The sequence below is a fragment of the Peromyscus maniculatus genome, chromosome 1, assembly GCF_049852395.1.
Source record: "Peromyscus maniculatus bairdii isolate BWxNUB_F1_BW_parent chromosome 1, HU_Pman_BW_mat_3.1, whole genome shotgun sequence".
Lineage (NCBI taxonomy): Eukaryota > Metazoa > Chordata > Mammalia > Rodentia > Cricetidae > Peromyscus > Peromyscus maniculatus.
The window spans coordinates 164,554,376-164,567,211 of NC_134852.1; the positions used below are offsets into that span (position 1 = coordinate 164,554,376).

A 12,836-nucleotide genomic window follows, 5' to 3' on the forward strand; every position below is an offset into this window, starting at 1 on the left:
CATCCAGGAGACCAGTGAGGTCAAGAAGTCACACTGTCAGGTGCAATTCAGGAATCGCCACCACAACAGGCTCCTTGCAGAGCCGATGCCAGGCACTGCAGCCTGGCTGAGCTACTGCTGCGGGTCTGGCTATCCATGGAGCTGGTGGCTGCACACACACACTGGAGATAACCAACTGTTGGAAGCAAGAGGGCAGGCACATGTGGTTGGTATGACAAAAGCTTTATTTTATTACGTGGAGGGTCATCACACAAGGTTTACACTCTAATTTCCTAACTGTAGACCTAAGGCGATCTCCTCAAGGCTGCCCACCCATAAAATATATCTTAGCCTAAGGTCAGGTCCAGTCTCTAACAGTGTCAGGATCCCAGAGGAGACTGCTGCAGGGCAGGTCAAGATGGCATCTCTCCAGCATGGCTCTCCAGCAGTCCTGCCTGAGGATGTGTGGAGTAGAGCATTGCTCTTGGTCTCTGATTACACACTGTCCTCATTTACTGTCCAGTGGGCACCGTGGAGGTCTAGTAGTGTGTTTGGTTATCCTGAGTGAGTGATGTCACTGGGTTCTGGTTATTAGGTGCAGCCTTGGGTGTAGTGGGGTTCCTGCCTAAGATATTTTTGTGTGTCTAAAAGGCATTTTCTTTTTTTGTTACTATGTTCATCACACCAACACTTTTTCTGGTCATTGATGTCAGAGGCTGGAGAAGAAAGATGGCCTCCACTCTCCTTTTATCTGTCCAAGAAGATGAGAGTTCACGTGCTGTGGGGGGTCCTGCAAACCTCTACTGCCAGAAGAGAAACAAGGAGCAAGAGGCAAGAAGGAAGCCCAGTTTGGCACAACTTAGCGAGTTGATCTGTTCAAACGTCTGGAGTCTGACTCCAAGCAGTTTGTTTTTACATTATTTAAACATAGTACAACTTTGGAAAATTATTCCCGTGACAATGATCACAACAAAGCTTAAGGCTTGGCTATATGGAAACTCCTTTACAGAGCACATGTCGTTTTCAAAGTGCCTGTGATTCATCCACAAGAATGGGTTCTAGTGACTGAGAATGCTCAGGACAAGGGGGACTCCACTGAGGCCTGGCTTTACAGAATAGCAAAAGATCCAGATTTTATTTATTTTTTATTTTTTATTCTGTCTTTTACATCATTTATCTGGATGCCATACATTTCCCCTTCCCTTTGCATCCCCCCCCCCCCCCCCGCCCCGGCCTCCTCCTTGTAACCTTCTCTTCCCACAAATAAAACAAAATTTAAGGGGAAAAAATTAAAAAGGGAAAAAAAATTAAAAATCTAGTCATGGAAGACATCTTCCGCTATGCTGCCACAAGACAGATGATCTCCAGGTTATTAAACAATATCCACAATAACCATTCCTGCCTTCAGGGTGAACAGATAACATTTTCTTTTGTTGAAGAGAAAAGCCTGTGTGTTTAACAATTGTCATTTCTCTACTGCTATCTGTACATACATGGATCTCTCGCCTTCTCCAGCTTGTGTGGACAAATATGATTTATAGTCCGGATGGACTCGTTAGCCTGAGATTCAGCTTTTGGTGTTTCAGACACTGAACATCATGAGTTGAAAGGGACAGAGGCTAAGCAAACTATTCTCCATAGCTGCCCCAGTAGGGTTAGTGACTGCTGAGCTGGAGCGAAGTGCAGATACCCTGGAAAGTTCTCCCTCTGCTAGCAGGAGATGCAACAGAGGGAATGAAAGGAAAGAGATTCAGATGGTCAAAGGATTTTGAAATCTTGTTAGCAATCATGAATCACTCTGCCAGTTATGAAGAGAGAGCAAACTACAGGTTTAGAATAGGAAATACCAAATTTTCTGTAAGAGTGTGTATGAGCTGTTAAGTGAGGCTTGAGGTGGCTTCCAAGTTTTAAAAAGCTGGTGAGAACAACAATTTTGGAAACTGATTAGAGTGCTGATATTCATTTTTCACTGGGTACTAATCCCAGAGTCTCATGCATGCTAGCCAAGTGCTCAACCAGTGAGCCACATTCCCAGCCTTCTTTTCGAGTTAAAGTGAATGCTTTGAAAGTCAGAAAAAAAATGTATTATTGCCTTTAGAAAACTACTGAGAGATGCTGGTAGCAAAAGGCCATGGGAGTATACAGCAGGTGATAACTAATGTTCAAAAGGTCAACCTATCAGAACCAAGGATTTTGATAGAGGAAACCATCACATAAGGCGTTTTGGAATTACTGCCTTTTGAATGATTTGGCTATTTCTTGGTATAACCTTGTTATGTCACACTATTATATTTCCCATTACAATGCATCTTCATGTAATGTATATATGTAACCTCAAGATTACATCTCAATCTTATGGGCACATATATCTGTTGGTGGTCAGGAAGATGATTGTTCATTTAGTTGTATAATTTTGATATATAGAAAATATGCCAGATCCATTTTGCCATGATACTGTTGACACTTAAAGTCTGCTTTGTTCCTTTTGCTCAGACTAACACAGACACAAAACACCCTAAGAAAAGCCTGCCAATTCTTCACTTACCAAGTCTGCTGATAAAAAGCTATGTCTCAGAGTTTGGGGCCCTGGGCACTGTGCCCCCTCCCTCTGGTCCTGAGACCTTGGAACCTTGGGTTACCATGGTAATAGCTCTCCACCTTATGGTCTATTCTAGGAACATGCAATGACCTTGAGGGTTTTGAAACTTTTCTCAGGATTGCAAAGAGTGTCCTGTTAGAAATGTGAAAAGTCAAACAAGAGAGGAGCTAAGAATGAGAGCTGAAAAGAAGCTGTAGACTTAAGAGACATGGGAGAATGGCAGAGAGATCAGAAAGCTTACTGAGAACAATAAAGAGATGGACTGAGAGAGCACACCATCACTGACTCATTTAATATCCTTAAGATTAGAATCAGCATCACTGCTGCTTGTAAGTGCCTTGTCTGGACTCTGGGAGAAAGTTTTTCAGGGCAGGCACCTGAAAAGCATTCCATAGAAAACCCAATTCTCTTAAAGAGAGAAAACGGGAACAAATTCTACCCAGCCCTCAAAAACCTACACTATGCATTTCTATATCCTGCTGATTTATATAATCTTCATTGTACATTTCTACATCTTGCTGATTTATATAGGTTTCATTGTACATTTCTATATCCTGCTGATTTATATAGGCTTCATTGTACATTTCTATATCCTGCTGATTTATATAGGCTTCATTGTATATTTCTATATCCTGCTGATTTACACAATTTTCATTATACCATATTTCATCTTTTTGCTTAATATCATCAAGGATGGATTCCATCCTTGTACCAAACTCAATGATATTGTAAACTCCTCTTTCATACTCACAAATGAACCCAGCAGTATGCATGGCCACCAGAGAACCATTACAGTCAAATACTGGAGATCCAGAAGAGCCACAATAAAAAGTATTATAGGTAAAGTCATTAGGGTTGTCAAATATTTTTTGGAAACTTCTCTGAGTATACATATGGTGGTACTTTAAAGAATGGCTATGACCTGCTGCTTCTGTTCCAAGAACACATTGCTGATTTTCCTCTCTTGGTTTACTTTGAGGGATCCCTGTACAACCCTCAATAACCCTTTGTCCTTTTGGATAGCCAATCATATATGTCAACTCCCTGGGACGTACAACAGCTATTCCATTATACAGTCCGGCAGGCACATGTTGTCCGTTTTCCTTCAGTTTCAGGACAGCGTAGTCAAGAGTTACATCAGATATGCCAAGCCAAGGTTCAATGCAAAAACAACTGTTGAAGTTTGAGGCTGGCTCTTTACAATCTTCATCATCAAATGTTACCCTTACACATTGGCTAATTAGGTCTGTACACTCGAGTGGCTCTCTTCCTTCTCCCACAATGTCATTTAATACATGCCGACAAGTGAAAATGTACAACCCTCTAAAAACGAAGCAAGTGGCACTACCCCTGTTTCCATTATTGTCCCAAACTAGGAGCCCAGTGGAATCAATAAACTGTGAAAGAAGTTTGAAGACCTTACTTAAAATAGAGCTTTTTGTCAGTTCCCGGAACTTCCTCTTATGGACTTTAAAAAGAGGTCGTTCTTTACTATTTTCAATTTCTTCCTTAATGTATGCTCTCATTTTCTCACGTTCTGCTGTCAGTGTGGGGTACAAATTCACAATGTATTCTTTTAACTCACTGAAGTTTCTGTCTTCTAACTCAGAATTCCGAGTTGCTGCTACCGCCCAAGGGCTTTTCTTTCTTTCAACCTCAATCAGAAAGACCTTACCCTGTAACACATCAACCAGCTGGGTGTTTGCTATGATGGTATCATTGTGAATGAGTTTCCAATGGTCACTCTCCACAAAGGAATGAAACCTGCCATCTTCCCTCAGAGTGGCCTTGATGGTCTCTCCTTTGAAGCCATACACACAGACTTTGGTTCCCTCCTTGTCAAGTTCCCTGCACCTCAGGATCCTATTCCCGACTGCATGAATGTAAAATACAACACACTCAGCAGAAGACTGGTCAAACCGGCCACACACTTCATTATCTTCTTTCTCCTCACTTTCAGTTTTGGAAAAGGTAATGACCACATGGCTGCCTTCCGGAAAACAACGGAGGGGCACGCCAAGGTTTATGTACCCTTCTATTCCTTCTTTGCCACACACCGGCATTTCTTTGCCTGGCTGTCTTTCTATCTCTCTTTTGACAGGGTCAAGGGTGTTGAGTGCCTCATATAAGCGACCTGTCCCCCCATTGATGAGAATATGCATGTGTGCCTCGGGGCTTACCCCCAAGGTGATGTTGATAATTTTAATTAGGAGAGTGGTCTGATCTTGTCGAGTTTTCTTAGAGGAACAGAGTCTTTGGTCTTGGGTGTTGGGTATCTCATTTGGTCTTTTTTGAGGTTCTGTTTGCATTTGTGAAATTGGGTGGTCATTCTGCTTTTCCTGAAGAACCTAAAAAGAAATTATAGATACTTTAAATTTGAATCCCAACTCTATTCCTTAGTTTCCCTTGTTATTTTGCAATTCAAAGAATCAATGACTATGTTTAAATCAGGATTTAACCCAATATCCAAAATACAAGCCCAGCCACCTTAGCTTATCTATCAGGTAATATCTTCCTATTGTACATGGCTCCTTTCCCAAAAGAATGGGCAATAAGAAACACAACTGTTTCCCACATGTTCAACTATCTACCAACTTCCATAAAACCTATTTCAAGTATTTTATTTTATTTTCATCAATACAGTTTTTATCTTTGCCAAACATAGCAAAGGATGATATGTATCTACATTTGAATTTGTTCACTTTTGTAAGAGATTTTATTTGTATTTTGAATTCTGTGTGTGTATGTGAGAAACTATGTGGGCTTGTGCATGTTAATGCAGTGCCTGCAGAGATCAGAAGAGGGCTTCCTATCCCAAGGAGCTAGAGTTCCAGCCAGTTCTAGCCTCATGATGTCAGTGCTGGGCAATGAGCTCTAGTTCTCCTTAAGAGCAGTACATTCATTCAAAAGGCAAGCTGTCTCCTGAGCCACCTATTGTAGTTTTTCTGAGACCAGATTTCACCCTATAGCTGAGACCATTCTAGAGTAAAATTTCTAGCCCAGGCTGGCCTCAAACTCATGATTTTCATGCTCCTTCCATTTGTGTTCGGAAACCAGGAATGCACTACCATGTTCACCTTTAATAAATTCATTAAAAAAATTAGCAGAGATATGTTAGTGTGATTTAATATTTATTTTCCTTTTTATTTGCTTTTTGCAAGCATCTGTAGAGTTTTCGTGTGTATGTGCATGGGTGTATTCGCATGTGTGTGGGTGCATGTTTGCACAGTATATGGAAGTAAGCAGCTGAATTGGAGTGCTTTCTTTGATCACTCTACACTTTATACATTGATTCAGAGTCTCTTCAAACCAGAGTTTTCTGATTAAGGAATCTAGCTAGCCAGCATGCTTCAGGGTTCCCCTGTCCGTTCTCTCAGGTGCTGCTATTACAGGTGCGCTACAATGCCCATACAACACGGATCCCTCACACTTCTGTGGCCAATGCTTTACATCTGAACCATCCCTCTGGGTGTTAATTTATGACTTATTTATCAGCCAGCAGTGAAAGCAAAATAACTCGATCATTACTTAGCTTAATTACTTGCTCATGAAAAATCAATACATTGACTCATCCCCTCCCCTGCCAACTACTATGCAAGGAACTCAATGAATTTCCTTTATTACATAAATCCACAAATCCTATGAATGGCTTCTCTTTCTTTTTTGGTGGAGAAATTGAGGATCAGAAATTACGTTCTAAGTGCTTTTTCTAATGTCACATAATAACTAATTCAAATTGTAAATACTCTTTCTAATGTCTTTTCCCATTAGACCATTCATGCTATTTGTAAAATTTGCACCCAAATGTCCCATTTGTATAGAACACTGTTTTAAGATCCAGGGAAGGAGAACCAGGCTTGATAATCAAAAAGAAAAAGTGAACAAAAATAAAAGCCTTTCATCCCCATGTTCCTACATCATTTTATCTTTGCAGAAGTTCACATGCCAGCAGTGTACTCACTGAGAATGGTAGGAACCATGGTAGAGTATGGTCAAGATTAAACCTGTCATCACTTGTCATAACTGTTGTTCTGCTTTAAACACATAAAAGAATGCCAGGTAATATAAATGTCCTGAGGGCATGTACAGAAAATCTCAGAAATTACCACTTCAGTCTAATTGCTGCCAGAAAGATCTGCATATTCCCTTGAGGGGACGCTGTAGCCGACTCCCATCAACCCAGTTTTCTTGGACAAATGCAAACACTACATCATTTTTTTTTGTTTGTGTTGTGCATTTGAGACCCTGTAACCAAGGCTGGCCTGGAACTTGACAACCTCTGCCTCTGTCTTCAAAGTGCTGGAACTACAGATGCCAGGCACTTTGCCTGCTTGATATTTTCGAAAGGAAAAGACAGATCCTATGTGTGGTTCCTAGCTTGTTCTGTCATGGAGTAGGACAGAAAAAAATCAGACCTAGAAAAAAACCCTGTTAGATTTTCTAGAACTCAGACAGGAGGAAACAAGCTGAAGGACTGGCAGTCTCAGCCTCATATTATTAATTCAAGAAGCATGTTAACCTCAGGAGAGTAACAAAGTCTTTCCTGTCAGCAGAGCCTGCAGAGCAGGAAGAGCTCTGACTTCAGGTAAGCAACCTTTCCAAGTCTCCACTTGGCCATAAAGAAATTGGAGGTGGAATCCCCTTCACCTACGTAAGGAGGTGAGGGTAGGAACTGATGTACAGAAAATCATGTTTATAAACCTTTACAGTTTATAGCACTTTACATGCTATGCAAATGTAGATGTTGTTGGGTTCAGAAGATTAGCCACACTCGGGGTAAGATTTTCATGCTCTTAAGTGCCGTGGATATCATTCTGTATAAATAAACACTGATTGGCAGGTAGCCAGACAGGAAGTATAGGCGGGACTAACAGAGAGGAGAATTGAGGGAACAGGAAGGGGAGCAGGAAATGGGCTGGAGCCACCGCCAGGACAAGCAAGATGTAAGGTACCAGTAAGCAACAAGCCACGTGGCAAAGTATAGATTAATAGACATGGGCTAAATATAAGAGTAAGAGCTAGACAATGATAGGCCTGAGCTAATGGCCAAGCAGTTTAAATAATGTAAGCATCTGTGTGTTTATTTTATAAGTGGGCTCTGGGGCTGGCGGGACTTGGCAGACTCGGAGAGAAAAGCTCTCCAGCAACACTTAAGTACTATTAATTTTGTTATTTCTACAGTTTAATGTAACACATTGCATATGGCCTTGTAAACATTTTTGTTTCAAAGACTGCAGAGACAGCTCAGTGACAGAGAGTTCTTACTGCTCTTCCGGAGGACCCAGGTTTGGTTGCCAGCACCCACATAGCAGCTCACAACTGTCTGCAACTCCAGCTCTAGGGGGTTACCCACCATCTTCAGGCCTCTGCAACCACACACATTTCAGTGTATGTAATATTTCCAATACTAATAAGGCCAAGTCTAAGCAGGAAGATTATGTGGCCAAGGATCTGGGATGATTAGTCTAGTATGAACACAAATCCACAAATGTTTACAGACATACCTGAGATGAACGGTACTTGATTTTCATGTTTTTCCTTAAAGAATTGTGGACCTCCTGTGACCTGTGCTTGCTATGGCTCATGGTGGCTTGGAGATGATGCAGATGGTTCACCTGAAATGGTAATTTCAAAAGTTTCATGTTATAGTAGTATCTTTACAGCTGTCACACAGTGTACCCAGGAAAAAAATGAACTGAAGTCCCAAACCCCATCTTTCCTCTTCAGCTTTAATGCCCCAGCTTGCTGTTAGCATCAGATAGTTTATCCACCAAGCATAATGAGCCAAGTAGTAAAAGCAAAGGACTATATGTCAGGCATTATACCAAAATATCAAAATCTTAACAGAAATTGTCTCTAATGGCTCACCAACAGGACTGTCATGGAAAACAGGGTCCATCTAGATGTTTTGATTTTTGGTTTTTTCCTCAGACAGAATATCTTAGAAAAGATTGTGAAATGCTCAAGTGTACATCTTGAAACAGAGAGGACATTAAAATGTTGGTAACAATATCCCACAAAGAAATTTACAGTTGGAAAAATCAAAAGTGTGTTCTAGTAACATAGATGTTAAATCTCATCTTCGAAATTATAATGTTACTTGTGTGTATGTTTTTGAGGCTGACCATTCGGTTTTGGATAACCAGCTCGTGTGCTCTTCCCTAGGAAAGACTCTCTCTCCCACTCTCAGTATTCCAAGAATTTAAAAAGAGAGCAACCTGGTGTGTGTGTGTGTGTGTGTGTGTGTGTGTGTGTGTTTGTGATGGGAGGTTTGAAAGGGGAAAGGAAAGGGAAATGATGTAATTAAATTGTCAGCTAAAAATATAATTATTTAAGGAATTCTGATCTTCATTGAAGATGGAGATACAAAGTGATAACAAATGAATGGGAAACAGGAAGGGGAAACTGAGTAGCACCCTGAAAAAAAAATGAAATTTAGCAAGAGTTATCAAAAGAAATCTGGAAAAAATGCATGTAAAATGATATTTAGGAGCCTTAGTAACTGCTTTATTTTTTATTTATTGTTTGTTTCTTCTCCCAGGACAGCTTTCTCTATGTTGCCTTGGCTGTCCTGGAACTTACTCTGTAGACCAGGCTCCCTTGAACTTAGAGATCCATCTGCCTCTGCCTCCTAAATGCTGGGATTAAAGACATGTGCCCTTTGTTTAAGGAAGTATGTTTTCTCCTCCCTCCAACCCGCCCCACCCCCAAAGTATTTTCCTCTGCTGTCTCCACTCAGAATAAAGACATTTGTTATTTTCTTTCACTTGCTAACCTGGAAGGCCTTTCTTAACACACCTAACCACCCCACCACTCCTCAATGAGTAGAGAATGATGTCCCAGGCCCTCTGGTAGCTCCAGAAGGAAGCATCCCATTCTGTAGTCAGCTTCATAGCACATACAGCCAGCCTGAGTATCAGATTCCCAAGAGCCCATGTCTGCTCTCCATGTACTTGTTTTACTCAAGGACAACCCAACAAAATAAAATCAACCCAACAAAAATAAAAGCAACAGAGACAAACTACAGTGTTGCTGGTTACAGGTAGATTTGGGGAGGCCAAACCTAAAAGCTTTTCAACAACTGATTATACAATCGCCAAGGTTCCTTAAATGTTATCTTTACCTTAGAAATAAAAATACCCACAAACGACAGCAGAAGCACAAGGACTAATATAACATTTATTTTCTTACCTCCGGGACTGAGAGTTGCCGCTAAGAAGGCGGAAGTGATGTTACTACAGCACACGCGGGTGCTGTGGATGTTGACTTCCTAGGTCTTTGAAGTTGGGCTCCCAGAAACCTGTTGATAAAACAAAATTGGGGTTACTGCTCTTGGGGTAATGAAAAGAAGCACTTCACAGAGTCGAAGCAGTACTGAGAGAGAAGAACAAAGTTAGGTTCAGACAGTGTAGCACTTTGTCACGTCTTGCATCCTTATTCTAGAAAGAGGCCTACTCACAGAAATGTATTTGCGAATAAATCCCTGAGAAGTTAATTTTAGGGGTGACTCTTAAAGTGAGCCACCCGGTTTACAGACGCCAGCTTTAAGCATCAGAATGTGTTCTCCCTTGAGCCCTGGTTGTTCTCTGACTCCCCTAAGAACTGCAGAGAGCACACAAGTGGCCTGTGCTCTCTACACAGCAGGCACAGTGCACTGGTCTGCCTCCCTGATGCCCATCGGAAGGAGGCTTTTCAGCATTATTCCACCTCAAATAAATCCTCCCAAGCTCCAAGTCAGCCCCCAAATGAAGAGTAACTCACGTAAGCAAAGCGTTCTCTCCAAACGGAGCCCTCACTGGCCTGTGCTTCCGACTAGGGCCGTGAGAATCTCTGCTATTGGCAGGTCTGAAAAAGCGCGCCCAAGATAGAATGGCAGGGCCCTGACTGCTCGGCTCTCATTGCGCTTGTGCGCTTGTGCCACCTCATAGTGGCGGGAAAGGGGTGACTCCACCCACTGACGAGAGAGCACTCCATGCCCCTGAGCATGCTTCTTCCTGTTGGAGGATTAAGAGTCACAGCCAGGTTGCAGCTGAGTAGAAGAGCCCATTCCTCTGCAAGTTTCCTCTTTATTCGTGAGTATTTGAACATCTCCGTCCAGCCAGCCCCCCCTTCCAATAACCCCTCCCCCGCCCTGGTGGGTAGAAGTCCAGATGCAGATCTGACTACAAGCTAAGGGGAGGAGCCAGGGTGCAAGAGTTCCTGCCTCTCAGCTCTACCGAGGCAGGCAAGGTGCCCCAGGCAAGAACTTGGTCCGCAGGCAGGCGTCCTGAAGTGCTGGCTAGGGAAAAGATGGGGAACCAGGTCCTATGAGGACATCTGGGGCAGAGACTCTAACCACTGTGGCCAGGTGAGTGAGTGAGTTCTGTGAAGGAGAGAGCGACATCCCTTGTAGATGGCAGGTGAAGGCTTTGAGAACCAGGAAGAAGCTACAGACGCCTTCAGAGCAAATTCACTCTCGTGACTGTTACCCAAAGGAACCTGAGTGCCTGCTGCTTTCAGTCCTGATGAAGAACATGGTGTTTACTCCGGAAACATAAATTTCAAATATGCTGTTAAACCTAGTCGTGTGTTAATAGCAACTGAGAGATGATATAAATATAAAAATATCCCACTGTATGAAAAGGCACTTTGTATGAAAAACATGGGTTATCCAAACACATGTAGTTACTCTGTATTGAAATCATGAGGCTTTGAAATTGAGTTAAATAAATTATAGTACAAAGAAACTAAGAAGAATAAAAGGAAGCAGGGAGCGGGAGGCACACTTCCCCATTTTGCTCCTACCTCTGGGTGATGCACAGCTGTACTGACTAGAAGTTAGTTTCTTCCTTCGTCCCTTCCTTCCATTTTTTTTTTGTAGTTTTTGAGATTTATGTAACTACATCCTTTCTTCCCTTCCTTTTCCTCCTTCCGACATCTCCCATGTACCTCACCACAACCACCTTGTCTTCTTTCAAATATATAACAAAGTGTGTGTCTGTGTGTATACAATTTGTTTGGTTACAATCATGGTATGTATGTTTTTAGGGATGATCATTTGGTATGGGATAACCTCTTGGTGTATTTGTGTCTCTTTCCCAGGGAAGCCTATTTCTCCTGCTCTAAGCATTCTTTAGTCATTTATATTTCTTTGTCTAGGGTTTAGGCCTCATGAGATTTCCTTCTTTCCATGTTAACATGTCTATTGAGGTCATCCTTATTAGGTCTTGTTTAGGCAGCCATGTTAGTGAGACCATGTTAGTTAGTGGGTGTAACTCTTCTGACATTCTAGGAGACACAATTACACAACAAATTTCCTGCTCCCTTGCCTCATATTCTTTCTCCTCCCTCTTAGGACTAATCCATGAACCTTAGATGCAGGAGTTGTGCTAAGGATGTGTCAGCTGACACTGCGCTCCACAACTCTACATTTTAATCAGTTGTGGTTTTCTGTAATGGTCTCTGTCTGTTACAAAGAGAAGCTTCCTTGATGAGGTGTGGGTGTACACTTCTCTGTGGGCAGAGGGACAAACATTTATAATGTAGTTAGGTATTATGCTGGTTTAGAAAAGTAGCAGTTTTAGGTTCTCCTCCAAGATCCATGACTTCACTAGCTCTGAGTAGCTGGCTAGGTTTCTAGTACCAGACATAGGTTTCCTTTAGCTGAGCAGGACTTAAGTCCTATCGGAGATCTTTTTGCTATGGCAAGGTATTCATGCCACTGTGCACCCTTGGGGTCACTGTTCCATGCTGGTCACTCTTGTGGTTCATAGGCACCACAGCTGGGTAGGACCAGAAGTTGCATCCCTCCTTTGCAAGCTTGCATGACATCTGCTTCCATGAAAACCTGTCCTCAAGGCATTCAGGGTCGGTCTACCAATCAAGCAGGCGTCTTGGTTCATGTTGAGGACTGAGATGTAAGCTGTTTGAAGAAACATAATTATCTTGGTCAGGCACTAATTTCTGTGACACAGAAAATTTTGTGTGGGTGGAAGAGAAATTAATACCACCTGTTTGAAACCCATTTTTAAAGAAATTCAGTAGTTACTTCTATGTAATTTGTGATAAACACAAAAATCTAGAGTTTACAAACAAGATCTCTGAGCTGGATTCATGGTTCTTTCATAAAGAACATGTCCATACTGACAGTCCAACTGGCTGTTAACTGTCAAACTCCAGGTTGGTGGAACACAGAATAAAGGATCTTGTGCAGGACATATTTAGGATGCACAGAACAGTGGGTTCAGGGGACAGCAGTGGAATCAGTAAGTTCAAGAAC

General features: G+C 42.0%; 1 protein-coding gene across 2 annotated transcripts; it reads right to left on the reverse strand.

Annotated features, from left to right (window-relative positions):
- Window positions 1–233: 233 nt before the first annotated feature.
- Window positions 234–10,471, reverse strand: LOC102922348 (serine protease FAM111A-like). Of its 2 annotated transcripts, none has more exons than XM_006996750.4 (4): window positions 10,340–10,471; window positions 9,770–9,878; window positions 8,083–8,193; window positions 234–4,926 (listed from the first exon to the last, which is right to left on the reverse strand). In XM_006996750.4, exons 3-4 carry the CDS (start codon window positions 8,161–8,163, stop codon window positions 3,025–3,027), a joined length of 1,983 nt encoding a protein of 660 aa, XP_006996812.1. In that variant the 5' UTR covers window positions 8,164–8,193; window positions 9,770–9,878; window positions 10,340–10,471; the 3' UTR covers window positions 234–3,024. The 2 variants fall into 2 exon arrangements, with proteins under 2 accessions (XP_006996812.1, XP_015845569.1); XM_015990083.3 differs by lacking the exon at window positions 10,340–10,471 and adding an exon at window positions 10,038–10,312.
- Between the last annotated feature and the right edge of the window lie 2,365 nt (window positions 10,472–12,836).

Excerpts from the sequence above, each read along its gene's own strand:
- LOC102922348 (XM_006996750.4), bottom strand. The coding sequence starts at position 8,163 with ATGAGCCATAGCAAGCACAGGTCACAGGAGGTCCACAATTCTTTAAGG. Across the intron at positions 4,927-8,082 it reads TCAAGTACCGTTCATCTCAG|GTTCTTCAGGAAAAGCAGAA; the intron begins GTATGTCTGTAA and ends ATTTCTTTTTAG.